Consider the following 16,078-nt stretch of genomic DNA (forward strand, 5'->3'; position numbering starts at 1 on the left):
AGCTGGGTTCAGACATGGGGTAGGAGTGGTATGAGGAGCTGTACTTCTCCCCCTTGTGGTGGTGCAGGCCTGTAATCCCAGAATTTGGGAGGCTGAGGCAAGAGGTTTTCCTTGAGTGTAAGACCGGCATAGTGAGACCCTGTACCCCAAAATCAAAACCAAATCAAATCAAAAAAGGAGCTTCATTTCTGGCTGAGGCTTCTAGTTTTAGGAACCGGTGCAGGAATGGGTGTGCTGGACCCAGCCCCCAGGGCCTCTGACCATGTGTGCTGAGCTCAGTGAATGGTTGGCACCTGAGAGGAAACCCCAGAGCAGGCACAGGGCAGGTGGGTGAAGAATCTCATTCAGGCACGATCAAGGCACAGTACATGCATAGATGGAAATGTCACAGTGATACCCATGAAGTTGAACATTAATAGGTATTTGTAATAAAAAAGGAAACAAAGGATAAAAGTCAAGGATGCCAACATCAGTATTTAATCATCTGCTCGCTTATCCAGAAAGAAGGGGAGATCAGTTACTACTGTACTTTGATTTTGTTCAACCCAATTACCATGTTACAAAAATAGCAAGCTGCCATAAAAAAAAAAAGGCTTCTCTCTCCAGCACCAGTTATCTGCAGTTCTTCACCTCCAGGCCTATAAACGCTATAACCATACCCAAAGAACATAAGGGAGCAAAGAAACCGTATCTGATGTATTAGCTGGGACCACTACATTGTTTAGGCTAAGCTATTCCTGTGTGGGGTTGTTTTCCTCCTACTTCTGGTGTTTCATCTAACCATAAAGATTTTTAGGTCTAAATTATATGCACTTAAGGGAGTATGTGCTCAGGGCCAGGGATTTAGCTCAGTGGTTTTGCTGCCTGCTGTGCAAGCACAAGGACCTGAGTTTGATCCCTGGTACCAAAAAAAGAAGGAGTATGTGCACATATCTGTTTATAAAATTCTGACTGAAGATGTATGGCCATCAACTAAGCGAATGTTATATAGTAAATGCAAGCTTACAAAGCCTAATATAACTGGTGCCAGGTACCACTACACTAACAGAATTTTGATGTTTTCTGGGTACTTTTCTTTTCTTTCTTTTTTTTTCTAATGGAGTGTGCTGGATGTCTCTATAATTTTGTTCAGATGACTGCAGAACCTGGAAAAGCTGTTGCTGCTATTGATGCATAACATACTGCTGTTATTGGTCTTTTTATATAAATATAAATATACATATATATAATTTGAATTTTTAGAAACTAACTGTACTGTCAACTTCAGAAAAAGTTATCTCAGTTTACTATGTTGAGTTGGCATTGTACAGAAATTAACAGCCATATTGGTCTAGAAACATTAAACTCAATTTTTTTTTCCATTTGTACAGGAGTAATGCACTGTATTAAATACGTAAATATGTATTATCTACATGGGTTTGATTACAGAAACTAATAAAGTATTCTCTAAATAATGAAAAAAAAAAAAGGAAAAAAAAAAGGGATAAAAGTCCCCATTGTTTTTGTAGTAAATCTGCAAGAAGGTGGATCCTTTCTGGCTGATGAGGCAACACAGAGAGGACAGAAGTGAGTACAGGGCCGGGGATTTAGCTCAGTGGTTTCGCTGCCTGCTGTGCAAGTGCAAGGACCCGAATTCAATCCCTGGTACCAAAAAAACCCCAAAAAACCCAGAAGTGGGTAGAGGAGGACAGGCTAACTCGGATGCCAAAATCCCAGTTGGACCAGTGGCCAAACTCCCACGACCTCCACGGCCTCCACTGTTGGCATCAGAGAAGGCACTTGGTGAGGATTCTCCCTGTGGAGTGTGTAGGAAGAGAGATCACAAATCAGTGGTGCTGGATCTTTTTTCTTTTTCTGAACTTATAATTCCTGCCTAGTTTTCCTTCTTTGTGTGCAGTCTCCATCGGAGGCCGAGGTTGGTCTTGGTCTGGCTACACCCTCCCTCCTTCCCTCTGCCCTGGGTGGTGGTGGGGGGAGTGTCATGGACAGCCCTGAGCTGGGTCCTGAGGAGGGAAGGGTGAGCAAGCTAAGTGCAGCTCCCACCTTCAGAGAGCTAAGGGGGAGGGGAGCACTGTGGCTGGGATGAATGTTCAGAAGTACAGGTGCTGAGTATCTGGTTTGGGCAGTGATGGGCAGGACTTCTCCAGAGAGGTGATGGCTAAGCTAAGAACTGAGGCGCAGTCAGAAGTTTGTAGTCACCTTGAACAAGGAACAGCTAATCACTTTTTTTTTTTTCCTTTTTTGCGGTACGAGGAATGGAACCCAGCGCCTCATACATGGGTGACAAATGCTCTACCACTGAGAGGCATCCCTAATCTGACTGACTAATCACGTTCTTTTCTATCCCAGAATCCCGAATCTTGACCTTCTTAGAAACCTACCTTGGCTCGGGTCACCAGAAGCCATTGCCCACAGTGCCTGGGGGACTGGGTCCAGTTCAAAAAGAGCTGGAGGAACTTGCTGTGAAATTTGTTCGCCTGGTCAACTATAACAAGATGGTCTTCTGCCCCTACTATGATGCAGTCCTCAGTAAGCTCCTCCTCCGGTCCTAAAGCGCAGGCACCCTCCAGCAGAAGTATTGGTCACCGGCCCCAGAACACCTGAGCTCAGTTCTACCATTGCTTTAGAAAATGGCTAAATAGTACAGTTCTGTCTAACAGCCTTGATTCGACAGGGAAGAATATTGTGTATCACCGGTGAAAAGACTCGTTGAAGAATGCACTGAATTCTATTTTGAGAGATTGTATTTATGAGTGCAAGTTTACAGATCAAAGAAGCTTTTTGTTATCTTGAGTTTTATAGGTAACACTCAGCTTTTTAGCAGTTGACCGCTGTGTCCCCATGTTACCCCATAGAGACTGCAGTGGCTGCGTCCTCCCAAGGAGGCTGGGACCCCTGCTCTGCTTGCTAGCTGGCTGGCCCATGCTGACTCCCACCAAGAGTACAAGAGACTAAGCCATGACTTTACTTCTTGCCCCTCCCTTGCAAGCCCCCTCTCCTCTTCTCTGCAGGTATTTATGATAGAAGGGCTGTATGTATAATGTTACTGCCCCACCTCACCCCAGTGGCTTCTGCCATACCTGGCCTAGCCAGGGCCCTGGAGCCCTTTTCTTTTAGAGCATAGACAAACTGGGGCATAGTGGCACGCCTGCAGTGCTGCAGTCCCAGCTACTTGGGAGGCTGAGGCAAGATGATGATTTGGGCCTAAGAGTTCAGAGCGAGCCTGGGCAATATAGAGACTCTGTCTAAAAGAAAAACTTATTCTTTTTTACAGTATTACTGTGCCTAAACCTGGATGATAGCAGTTTAGTCCTATGGGATCTAAAGAAAGGAATTTTATTTGTTAGCCTGGAAAGTTAAGGGGGAAATTTTAAAGATAGGTATTTATGTATGTATATATAAATAAATAAATAAACACACACACACACACACACACACACACACACACACACGCACAGTTCAGTGTAATAGGAAATGTCTGGGGTTTTTAGGGCCGAGGATCCAGCTCAGTGGTGCTGCTCCTGCCTGGCAAGCATAAGGTCCTGAGATCCTGAGTTCAATTCCCAGTACCAAAAAAAAAAGTATAATATACAGATGTGTTGATTGAATTTGAATTCTGAAACTAGATTGAAGTATTTTTAGGTAAAATAGCTCAATCTCACTAATCTAGATGAAGTTTTAGAATAGTCCCTGGTATTTGGGTAGTAATTTTCAAGGAACTTCGGTGACTGGAATTACCAACATGCCCTGTGACTATAATTTGAGTCTTACAGGTGACCTGCTAAAAAAATAAATAAAATATGTATATATGTATGTGTGTTTTAGGCCAGGGATATAAGCAGAGCCATGGAGTCTTTGGAATGATCTCCACCTGTCAGAACTGTAAGGGGTAAAATAATGTGTTAATCCCTATATTAATGCCGATGGGCTGGGGTGAAAGGGTGAGGAACATTTATCCTCTGACTGTCCAAGGGTTCCTGGCTTGAGGAGAGTGAGTGGCTATGAGGGATGTGATCTCTCCAAATATGTGCTACTGACCTGACTCTAATGCTGCTTTTGACTTGTGGTCAGAGGGTATGACACATGATGTGGTCAGAAAGTCAATGAATTTAGACTCAAGGACAGATTTTCCCTGGTTTCTTTTTTTTTTTTTTTTTGGTACCGGAGATCGAACTCGGGTCCTTGCACTTTCGCAGCAGGTGGCGAAACCACTGAGCTAAATACCCAGCCCTTTCCCTGGTTTCTTTAGGATGAAAGTTCAGTAAGAAAAACACAGATGCTCACTCAGCAGGACTGAGGGTATAGCTCAGTGGTGCAGCACGGACTGCTGGCCTAGTATGTGTGAAGTCTTGGATTTTGAGTCTCAGTATGGAAAACAGTCATTCAGTTAGAACAGCACATAAAGACTTTTGGACAAAAAAGTAGAAGAAACTTGGAAGTGATTTCAAAAGGTCCCAGGAAGACCAGAAGCTATTCCTGAGCAACCGGGGACAAGAGGCCACATTTCACTGTGGTGATTTTGGTTTTTTGTTTTGTTTTTTGAGGCAGGGTCTTCATATATAGTCCAGGCTGGTCTTGAACTCACAGTGTCACCCAGGCTGCCCTTGAAACTTGCAGCGGTTTCTCCTGATTCAGCCTCCTAAGGGCTAGGATTACAGGCCTGCACCACCACACCTGTCTGATTTTGGTTTTTGAAGGAAGACTAAAAGAGCTGGCTGGTTTGGCCTCTAGAGCATAGGTATTACAATAATGCAGGTCAAAGGGAAGAAAGGTACTCGGTGAAGTTTCAGACTAGGTAGTATCAGAATATGTTTTCCTTTGGTTAATGTTTGAATTGCTGTTGGTGCCAGGGTTTATACAGAGGACTTAGATCTGGTTGTAGGAATTCAGGGGGAGATTATGTGTAAGCAGATGAGCCATGAAATTACTTGCAATGTTAAAAAAAAAAAAAGTAGAGGCAGATAAGCTATATCTTTAGGTCCTTGGGGTCACTGTACACTGGCAGACAGGCCATAATTTAGGTGAAAGTATTTTTAAAGAAAAAAATCCATCCTTTATAATTACCTCAAGGTCACTTCTGGATCATTGCTTTGAGCCGGAGGTATGTTTGTGGTTATTAGCGAACAAATTGGGTTCTGGAGCCAAGAAGCCGGGTCACCCAGGGACAGCATGCTGCTGGCCCAAACCTCAGCACTGGGGGTGCTTGCTCCCCTCCAGGGTGGGCATGTCACCCACTGCAAAGGAGCAACAACACTTGGACTCCACCTCTCGAAGCACTCTTCCTAAATCTGAAACTCTTCTTAAGAGTTAATTCTTACAAGCCATTATTGCTCATGGGTTCCTAAATTGACAGCGCTGAGTTTGTTTGTTTGTTTATTTTTGGTACTGGGGATTGAACTTAGGACCTGGCACTTGTGAGGCAAGAGCGGTGCCACTGAGCTAAATCCGTGGCCTGACAGCCCTGAGTTTGGACAGTTTGAATCTTGATGCTCAGAGTAAGCAGCATCATGGACCCTCAGCCCAGGCCCATCTCTGTGCCCACTACTGGAGTTCCTCAGCCAGCATGAGCTAAGAATGAAGATTCTTGGAAACAATATGTAGAATCACAGTATTCGTGTTGAATTGTTTTGTTCTTGCTCTATGAAGATAAGTGAGCTAATTTTCTTTCTGGTCTCATAGCAATGTCACCAAGGGCCAGGAAAACCCACTTAGTTCATTTAGTCACTCAGGCAGTGTTATGAAGATGTACTTGAAACCTCCCCCTACAGCTCTCTCTCCAAGACAAACATCCTTTGGAGTAATCCTTCTTCTGAATTAAATTGGTTCTTGTACTTCGTAATAATGGGATTTGACTTGATTTCCTGCCTAAAAGGTTTGTGGAGACAAGTGTCTTTGCAGAGATTGTTGCTTGGGTGGCTCTGTACCACAGGTGGAGAGGGCTGGGTGCCTGGGGAGTCAGGTCAGGAACATGGGGCTCTCAGCTTCAATGAATGGAGGGCAGTAAAGAGCAGTAACTACTTCTTTGTTGGCTTTCATTTTGGTGATAGATTCTCAGTCTAGGCATTTGTAAAGTTCACTCCTCTTAAAGCAGGCTTCAAAATGTGATTTATGTATAACCATATAACTATAAATATACAACAGGTATGAACTGCACTGACAGGATATTTGCTAATTAAATGTGGTAGGTAGATGTATAAGAATTTTTTTTTCTATGAAGAAAAGTTATTAAAAGGCTTAAATAGGCATATTAAGATCCTTTGAATCAGGATCTTGTACACATTCCTGCTATTGCTGAATGTTAGACCTCAGAATTAAGAGACCTTAAAGATCATTACTGGTAAACTATTCTGTTGTGTTTTTTTTGGTACTGGAGATCGAACTTGGGTCCTTGTGCTTGCGCAGCAGGTGGTGAAACCACTGAGCTAAATCCCCGGCCCAGGGTAAACTATTCTGATTCAGTTCTGTTTTTTGGAGGTGCTGCAGTCATTTTCCTGGTGTTTCAAAGGAACTAGGTGTTTGCTCTTTGATTTCCAATGACCTTTTGACATGTTGTTTATAACACTGTGGGTTGTTTGTTTTTGAGGTAAGATGGTCGAGGAAAAAGACTGGGAGCTGTTCAAAGACCAGGAATCTTAGAGAGAGAGACACACACACACACACCAGGGGTGTGATCGCTGTTTTGCACTAGCATTTCCGATACCTATGAAAGGAAATGACTGACTGGCCAGGTGTGGTGGAGCACACCTATAATTCCAGCATTCTGGGAGGCTGAGGTGGGAAGATTCGAAGTTCAAGCTCACCCTAGGAAATTTAGCAATTTAGCAAGATCTGGTCTTAAAATTTAGAAAGGAAGGGTGTGTGTGCGTGTGCGCGTGCGTGCGCTGTGGATGTAGCTCTTTGTGAAGGTCATGAGTTTAATCCCTAATACTTTAAAAAAAAGAAAAAGACTAATGACCTTTAAGGACCAATTCTAATATTCAGTAATATGTAGTAAAACTGTGCACAAGGTCTTGATTTAGAGGAAGATCTGGGTTTGAGTCCTTTTCCTTTGTTGTTTTCTTACCAGTTGTAGCTATTGGCCAAGTCCATTGGTGGCAAACCTGTGGCACACGTGCTGCTTGCATCATTGACAGCTCTGAAAGGTTCGCCATCCCTGGCCTAGTCATTCTCCTATAGCTTCTGTCTGTAAAATAGCAACACCACGGACACAGTTCACTGAATGTGGTAATGGATATTGGCACGCTTTGTACATAGAAAAGGGCTATGAATTGCTTTACCAACAGTAAAGGTGTGTGAGCCTGTGCCAGCAGGTGCACATCTGCTTCAGTGACAGATTCAGTGCCACCCTCCCTTTAGCGGAGCAGGTTTTTTCCCTGTCCTCTCCCAAGCCTGTTGTTTACTTAATCATCTCTTCTGTACTGGATCTGTGATCTTACCTCTCCTGACCTCCTGACAGCCACCTCCATACCAGGAGTTTCTTCTCGTCTCTAATTCCTATATTAAGTATTTGAATGAATAAACAGATAAATGAATGGTAATGGTACTTAAAGGTACAGTCTCATGTAAAAACAACCAAAATAACAGTGACATTTGCAATTGTGTGTTTATATTGGGTTTTGTATTATGTAATTATTTTAATAGCCTTTTTACTCATAGTACTCAAAGCAACTTCATGGGGTAGGGAAGGACATAATGTTTAGTCAGAGTTAAGCTCTAAGCCATTTATTAACCTATCGGATGCTCACAGGTACATTTATAAATAGCCTGGGACCTAGGAAATAAGTGTCATTAGGCTAAACAATTTTATTTGTCATGTAGGGTTTTGTTATATCATCACACTTACATATATCACCTTCTGAACCTGAGACTCAGAACTGGGCTGTAGGCCTAGTTGATGGAGCACACCTGATTCTGAAATCATTCTTCTGGCACTGGTCAGATTTCACTTCCCTTAAGCCTAACCATTTCTAAGTTTGTTTTATCTGAACTAAACATTGAGAACTCCTAAATCCAACCTCTTGTTTAGAAAGTAACCTTAAAATTAAAGTAATACTCCTCTAGGTTTTTCCTCTTACTCATGTTGCCTTTGCTTTTTTTTTTTGGTACTGGGTATTGAACTCAGGACCTTGTGCTTACGAGGCAGGCGTCCATACCACTGAGCTAAATCCCTGGCCGTGTTGCCCTTCCTTTTTAAAGCACTTTCTTCCTGATGCTCAAAGAAGAACTTTCTTTTGTTTTCTGAGGCAGGGTCTTGCTATATAATTCATGCTGGCATGAAATTCACAACAGTCCTGTCTCAGCCTCCCACGTGCTGAGATTACAGGTGTGCACCACCATGGGCAAAGCAAAAAGGTCAGTGCTCAGACAAGGAAGAAAGTTTTGTAATCAGCTGAATTGTTTGTCTTTACTTTTGTTTCTGTGTTTTATTTTTGAGACAGGGTCTTGCTATATTGCCCAGGCTGGCTCAAGTGGTGCTTGTGCCTCAGCCTCCCAGAGTACTGGGATTATTGGCATGTCCTGCCATGCCCTCTTTATGTTGCTTTTTTTTTAGACAAGATCTCGCCTGGTCATTCACTCACTTTATAGCCTGGGCTGTAGCCTACATTGGTCTCGAACTTGCAGTGATCCTTCTGCCTCAGCCTCCCAAATGGTGGGATTACAGGTATGTGCCACCAAACCCAACATTTTTGAGAGATGAAAAATGAAATATCTCAATCTGCCTCAGATATTATTAGGGGAAATGCATTCTGTTTGAGTATTTCTGCAGTGTTTAATTTGCCTATTAAAAATGTCTTTCATGGACTGTGAGTGTTGAGCTCAGTGGTACAGTACTTGCGGATGGCCCCCAAAAAATCTGTATTAAAAAAGACCAGGAAAGGACATTCAAGTAAATGTATATACAGTAAATACAAGATGACTTTTTCTTGTATTGTTGATGCTTATTTAAATGGTATTGGCTGATTTATGGGCCAGGGATTTAGCTCAGTGGTTCTGCCACCTGCTTCACAAGCGCAAGGACCCAAGCTCAATCCCTGGTACCAAAAAAAAAAAAAAAATGGTATTGGCTGATTTATATAAAGTAGCTATGGTAAATAAAATCTGAATGAAAGACACAGAAGGTGGCATGTTTTTGAGATCCTTTTATTTTTTAAAGGACTGTTTTAAAATTTTAAACTACAAAACAGACTTCATACATTCTGCCATAAATAAAAACAAACAATAAGGCAGGACTCTACATAAGCAAACTGAGAACTGTTTTTCAGAAAATGTGATAAAATGCTTTATAATCATAAGCCATCCAGTTTTTAAAATAAAACTGTGGAAAACTCACAAATCTTCAAGTGGCACAGACAATACACCCTTGAAGAGGGGACAAAATGTGGTTCTGCCATTTTGTACTGTTCTCACATTTTTGAAAACCTAATGTTGCTTAGAGCACAGGTCTGTTCCATATTCTAAAATTCACACAGGTTTTTTTCTCAAGAACCATATGATAGAGGCACCAATGACAGTACAACTTTGTTTCCAAGAACCTTGTAACAAAGTGTTGTCTCTTAAACATACGACTTCAGAGGCAAAAGGGAATCCTGTAAGTTTTCTCAGAGAGGCAGCTTCTGAGCCTGCCTCATCGGATTCGCTTCTGCTGCCGGGCTCTGTAAATGTCATGAACGGGGGGCACCACGGCTCCCTTTTCTTCATCTTCATCCGAATCCTCGTTGGGCCTTTTGACAGCCTTGGTGAGCACTGTGTTACTCTCTATGGGGCCATTGCCTTCCACAGCCAGCTCTGGGGCACCCCCAGTGATGATCCTCACAGCTTCCTCTACAGCTGGGGAAAAGAACAAAAAGGACATGGGAAGATGCTTAAAATTACGCTACTGTGAAAGAATGTGTGTGTTCTACTTTGGAGACTTTATAGCTCATCTCATAGCCTACCATTAGCAAAGCATGGGATACTAAATTAAAAGATAATACCTGCTGTTAAAACTAATACAATTATTTTCAGAAGCTGGATAGGATAGTGCTTGTTCACATAAATAGAAAAGCCTTTTAAAAATGTTTTTTTAAATGGTGGTACTGGGGATTTAACCTAAGGCCTTCACTGAGCTACATCCCCACCCCTTTTATTTTTATTTTGAGACAATCTCACTAAATCACTAAACTCCCTAGGTTGGGCTTGAACTTTTGATGCCCTGCCTCAGCTTTCCAGAGTGCTGGGATTTATAGGCATGTGCCACTACACCTGACTAAAGATAAGCTTCTATAATCAGTTCACTTTGTGGAATTACAGTATGAGCCAGCCTTTCTCTGATGAAAAGAGTTTGGCTCACTGCTGGGTTTCACTGTGCTTCTGCAAGTCGCTAGCTGGTTTGGGAGACTTTAGTGGCAAAGAATAACAATTTTTTCTGCCTAGGATACAATGATGTAAATTATACACTGAAAGTGGCACTTTCATTACTCACTATTTGGTATCTTGCATCTTCGGAAAATTTCCATCAGCTCATCCACTTGTACAAAAGGACCCTAATTTGAAACAAAATTTAGTCCTTGTTTATCTAATAAAATAACAGAAATTTTTGAGACAGGGTCTTGATAGCTCAGGCTGGCCTTGAATTCACTATGTAGTCCAGGCTGGCCTCAAACTCATGTGGTGGTCCTCCTGCCTCAGTCTCCCAGGTGCTGGGATTACAGGCATGGGCCACCACACCTGGCTAATGGCAGTACTTTTATGTTTCTTATTACACAAGAGAAAAAACACACAATTACTATAACCCTCACCTAGAGCCAGGACCTATCATGAAAATAGTAACAAACCTGGAAACAGATAGGAGGGGGGAGAAGTTTCATCAAAACAACAGCTGCAGGAGGCACGGGAAACACTCCACCAGGGACAGGGTGTAAACCTGGCGCTGTGAGAGAAAACGGAAGCGTGACTCAATGAATGGAGGAGTTTCTGTACAGGAAAAAGCTAAAGTTAAGTAACTTGTATATAATAGTTTTGTTTCTGTTGCTTTATTCAGGACATTTTTAATGCTTCCATGCTTTATGTGCTTAACCAGCTCACATGGGTGAGACTGAAAACTCTCAAGCCGATGGCCACTAAGAAGCAGAAAAGTAGATGAGACTTTGTGTGAGGCAAAGCAGTGGCTGCACTAGAGCAAGTTTTTGGTGAGGACTGTTTCTCAGCTGCACATGCCATTTGTTTAGGAATCTTGTTTCGTTGTTTGAGTACTGGGGATTGAACCCAGGGCCTTCACACTGAGCTACATCCCCAGCTTCCCCCCTTTTAAATTTTAATTTAATTTTTGGTTTCTTTTGAGACAAGGTCTCACTATTTAGTTTAGGCTGACATTGAACTTACTACGTAGCCCAGGCTGGCCTCAAACTCATGGGGATCCTCCTGTCTCAGCCTCCTGAGTGCTGGTAGTGGCACCATGCCTGGCTCCTTTTTTATTTTTTGAGACAGGTCTCATTAAGTCAAAAGGTGCCCAAGCTGGGCTCAAACTGCTTGGTTTAAAAATCCTGCTTAAACTCAGTTATTTAACAGCACATTTAATCAGAAGACCTCAGTTCAAAAAGGATCTCAATGGGCTACTAACCATTAGTATTTATAAACTTAATACCAAATAATATCACTGAAGTAAATTTCTAACTGTTCAAGTATAGTAACTACACATAGCAGCAATTCTGAAAACAGTCCAAGTATCACCTCCAAAATGGTGACTAGAATATGGACCAATGAGAGTTTTGTGTTTTAGGACATTCTCAGCACATCTGGTTCAAAGATTACTGCCAAGTCACTTGTCACAGTGACCCTAAGTCTAATAACCTACAATGGAAAGGCCATATTACTCCCCCGCCCCCACCTTGGAATTAAATCAACAAACCGAAACCTCGGTACTGATCTGAAGTTGTGGCTTACGTGCTAAATGTCGTGGCTGAAATGGAATCATCTGCTGGGTGTCTGGTTTAGGGTACTCTGGTTTTCTATCCACTTCATCTTTCAGAACAGGCACTATGGAAGGAGCTACAACTGGGTCTGGAATTATAGCTGCTAGCTTAGCACGGGAGACATCCTGAAAATGCAGAACAGAAGAATCCTAAACCTGAAAAAGGGTCTTACAGAGTATAATTGTGCAGTTGTACAATCTTGAAGATACAGTGAGAATAACTAGGTTAAACCCTCAGAAAGAGAATGAAGAAGGATGAGCAACACCTGTGATGGTCTTGCTCAAGATAAAGACTTGGTGTTTTATAATCTCATCCCAGCCCCAGCTAAGAATCACTGGACTGTTAGCAGGTGGGACCTTTGTAGGACAGATACAAACTTTGGGGGGAAAAAATCAACACTGGGCCCTACCCTCTAGGTAGGGTGATTTAGAGAAAAACTTAAGATTTCTAGGTGTGCTTTTGTTTTGTTGTCTTTTGTTTTTGGTACCAGGGATCGAACTTGGGGCCTTGCACTTTCAAGGCAGGAGCCGGGACCTCTGAGCTAAATCCCCGGCCCCTAGGTGCTCTTTTGATGCTTCCCTTCCACTGGCATTGAATGGCATGTGTCAGTTTCTTTATGTGAAGAAGCTGGACTAAGTGAGGTCCTGCTTCGTGAGGGCTAACTAAGGTTCACAGGTCCTACACTAGTTAATAAGAGTTTACTAATGAAGTGAAAAAGGATTCCCAAAATACTGTTATGGGAGAAAAGGAACATATATTGAGTAGCCACTATTGGTTGGGCAATTTTAGTCATTTACTGTATTCCTTCTTTGTTGAGGCAGACAGTAACATCTCCATTTTATACATGGGACTGAAGAGGGTCACATAGCTCATAAGAAGGAGAAAGGATTGGGAGCCCAACCTCAAACCAGTCCAGAATCTACTTTTCAATATATTAGCAGTATCTGCCATGGCTGACAAATCTCCAAGGTTTATCAGAGGAACACTACAGTCACTGCTAACAGAGCCCTTATTTTATTTTCTCAAATATAGTTAGCCATATCTGGTATTGTGGGGTAAATCTGAGTGAGCAGGCACATTGGGAATTGCTTTTATCTGTCTCACACATACACACCACACCACCCAACCCACAAAGGGAGGCAGCCTAATTCTTCCTGAATAAGCACAAGGTAGAAATATAAATACAAGGTGAAAAATACCTATTCAAGACATAGTTGTACTTGGAAATAACAAACCTTTATTTTCATTAACCTTTTTTTTTTTTTGGTACCGGGAATCGAACTTGGGTCCTTGCACTTGTGAGGCAGGGGGTGGCACCACTGAGCTAAATCCCTGGCCCTATTTTCATTAACCTTAATTTCTACTTTTATCTTGGAAATCTTTAGCCTTTTCTAATTATTCCACAAAACAGTCTTAAGATGTCTGGCTTTTCACTGAGAAGTAGACACTGCTCATTTTTAAGCAGTAACTCCCTGAATACTAGAAATTCCTTGGTTCAGAATAGGAATCTAGGACTGAAATAGAACTGGAGTTTTTATTAAGGAAAAAATGTCTGAAGTTAAATTATGAGTAGATTCTCTAAGGGTTTTTTGCTTTGTATTTATTTATTTATGTTTGTTTGTTTTTGGCTTTTTGAGACAGGGTCTCAACTGTGTAGTTCAGCTGGACTTGAACTCACTATGTAACCCAGGCTGCCCTTGAACTCCCAGCGCAATCTTCCTGCCTCAGCCTCCTGAGTGCTGGCATATAGGTGTGTGCCACCACACCCAGCTTCTAAGTTTTTAATATACTTTAGACACAGACACAGGCCAATAGAGAGCAGTGAGGAAAACAAGAATGATGGTCAAGGACATACTAATGCTAGCTGGCACATATATTTTCCTTTGGATTTCCATTATGGCCTTTGTTTACATGAGACAGAAATACCAAGAAATAATAGAACAGTGGTTTTCTCAGCAAGAGCTATTTCTGTGGAGTTTGGAAAACATTAATCTTTCCCCCTGGCCTGACCAGATTTATCTTCTTATGACTCAATAGTCTCAGTAGAAGAGTCTCATTCCTACAAAAGTGAACTACATATGGCTTAAGATCTGTCCATATATGTTTATCAACTTGATAAAAATTATTGGAAAAAAATAAGATGATATACACTTTTTAAAAAAAATTTTCTTCTTACTATACCCTTTCCATATGCCAAGTGGACATAAGACATTAAGTTTCAGAGACAGAAGGAAAGTGCTAGATCTTATTTTAATTTTCATTTTGGTCAGATACTTTTTATACTCAGTGCTTCATAAACCAAGGAAAATCATATTTTTCTTGTTCTTTTGCAAATCTCTTCTAAAACTAGATTATATTTCAAAATTTCCTTTAGAATGAAGGTTATCCATGAACCCTTCTAAAACAAGGACAAAATGCTACAGGCATCTTGACCCAAAGTACATACCTTATAACCCAGTGCTTTTAGTTCACTTGCAGAGCAAGGATATAAATCCATGAACTTGTATCTGTCTACCAGTAAAGCTGTTTCTTTGCCTTCGTACTCTTCTTTGAATGCTGTAAACCGTCTTTTTTCCACTTTGAGTATACTAGCTAGATCACCAATATTACTTTCAAAAGCTAAAAATCGGGCCCAGATTTCTCTGTAAGAAAATATACTATAATTAATATTTATTCTGGGTTTGAGGCAGGATGTTCATTTAAAGCAAGACTGAATCTCTCCCATTTTCTCTCTAAATTATTCAAAGTCTTTTTAGTATAAAGATTTATAAACTATAGAAAAATAGAATAGTATAATTCATAGCTGTATGCCATTATCCAGGTTTAATAGCTTTTAATATGTTACTCTATTTATTTAATCTTATTTTCATAAGTCTTCGAAAGGAAATTATAGACTGAACACTTCACCCTAAATACTTGAACATTTAACACTTTTATTGAGTTTTTTAAGATACTTTTCTATTCTTTGGGTCAAAATGAGAGACACTTACCTTAGGGTAAATTCTAAGTGGAAGAGTTGAAGAAGGAACCTAGACAGATATCTAATTGTTCCTGAATAAAGTGGCTTCATCATTTTGTTTAGTAGCATGAATTTCTCCCCACCTTTTTTTTGAAACCGGGTCTTGCTATGTAGCCTAGACTGGCCTTAAACTCTCTATGTATAGTGGCATGAGTTATAATGTTGAATGCATTCTTCATCTAATGTATGAATAAAAATATATTCCAAAATTTACTAGTATGATTGCTTTTTATTTTTTCCCACTAATGTGGCTCATTGGTGTCTTAGCCCTGCTCTAGCAGCCAAAATTAATACTCTCATATTAGTTAAATGTCACTAAGAACCTCTATGATAAAGCAATATATTGAGTGCCTATTATATATAAGATAAGATACAGGACAATTATACACAGGTGACATTATTGTGACTCAGTAAGAAAGTGAGGATTGGTAAGGTTATGAAATATGCCCATTGTCTAGTGTGCTGAACCAAAAAAAAAAATTTTGTACCAGGGATGAAATCCAAAAGTGCTCTACATACTGAACTACATTCCCAGCCCTTTTTATTTTGAGATTGGGACTTGTTAAGTTGCCCTGGTAGGCTTCAAACTTTTGATCTTCCTGCCTTAGCCTCTTGAATAGCTAGGACTGCACCCTGGAGCTGAAAATCGAACCCAAGGCTCCAAAGCCTTACTAGTTCTGGTCTGCCACTAACTATGTTGTTCTGTTTTGTGAAACTGATAGTTAAAACTATAAATCAGGGCCACAATAAAACAAACTTTCAATATTTAAGAATAGTTTGCTATCGAATAAGGGAGTTAAAAATTTCAAAACTCCTCTTTAACATGTTTATATGCATTTCTGGATATATATTAAACCAGAAAGACATTAACATATTTAATAATAAGCTAGGGGTGTTGGCACACAAGATCAACCCCAGCCTGGGTGACTTAGTGAGACCCTGTCTCAAAAAATGAAAAATGGGCTGAGGATGTAGCTCGGTGTGAAGGCTCTGGGTTCAATCCACAGTACTGCAAAAATAAATAAATAATAAAGGCATCTTTCAAAACAGTTCTAATCATTATACAGAAAATAAAATATTAAACAAGTGTAAAAATATTGCAGGTAGG

The 16,078-nt window shown here is 40.9% G+C and overlaps 2 protein-coding genes across 7 annotated transcripts in view; one reads left to right on the plus strand and one right to left on the minus strand.

The window, feature by feature from the left end:
* Positions 1-15,183, plus strand: part of Tcp11l1 (t-complex 11 like 1) — a 42,044-nt gene extending 26,861 nt beyond the window's left edge. For 4 of the 6 annotated variants that reach the window (XM_087205538.1, XM_004852074.3, XM_021264384.2 and 1 more), the window contains one exon: positions 2,350-15,183. In XM_087205538.1, coding sequence (XP_087061664.1) covers positions 2,350-2,552 — 203 coding nt within the window. In that variant the 3' untranslated portion in view covers positions 2,553-15,183. Of the gene's footprint in view, positions 1-1,508 lie in introns of all 6 variants that reach the window. The other 2 variants (XM_021264387.2, XM_021264388.2) reach the window with 2 other exon arrangements.
* The window catches only part of Cstf3 (cleavage stimulation factor subunit 3), a 73,576-nt gene continuing 66,623 nt past the window's right edge, over positions 9,126-16,078 (minus strand). The window contains exons 17-21 of the mRNA XM_004852073.3: positions 14,398-14,593; positions 11,923-12,076; positions 10,815-10,909; positions 10,463-10,523; positions 9,126-9,828 (exon numbers count right to left, since the gene is read on the minus strand). Coding sequence (XP_004852130.1) covers positions 9,626-9,828; positions 10,463-10,523; positions 10,815-10,909; positions 11,923-12,076; positions 14,398-14,593 — 709 coding nt within the window. The 3' untranslated portion in view covers positions 9,126-9,625. The remainder of the gene's footprint in view (positions 9,829-10,462; positions 10,524-10,814; positions 10,910-11,922; positions 12,077-14,397; positions 14,594-16,078) is intronic.

The sequence above is a fragment of the Heterocephalus glaber genome, unplaced genomic scaffold (assembly GCF_053883595.1).
Source record: "Heterocephalus glaber isolate CG9 unplaced genomic scaffold, H.glaber_assembly_v1.0 deba00000594, whole genome shotgun sequence".
NCBI classification, from domain to species: domain Eukaryota; kingdom Metazoa; phylum Chordata; class Mammalia; order Rodentia; family Bathyergidae; genus Heterocephalus; species Heterocephalus glaber.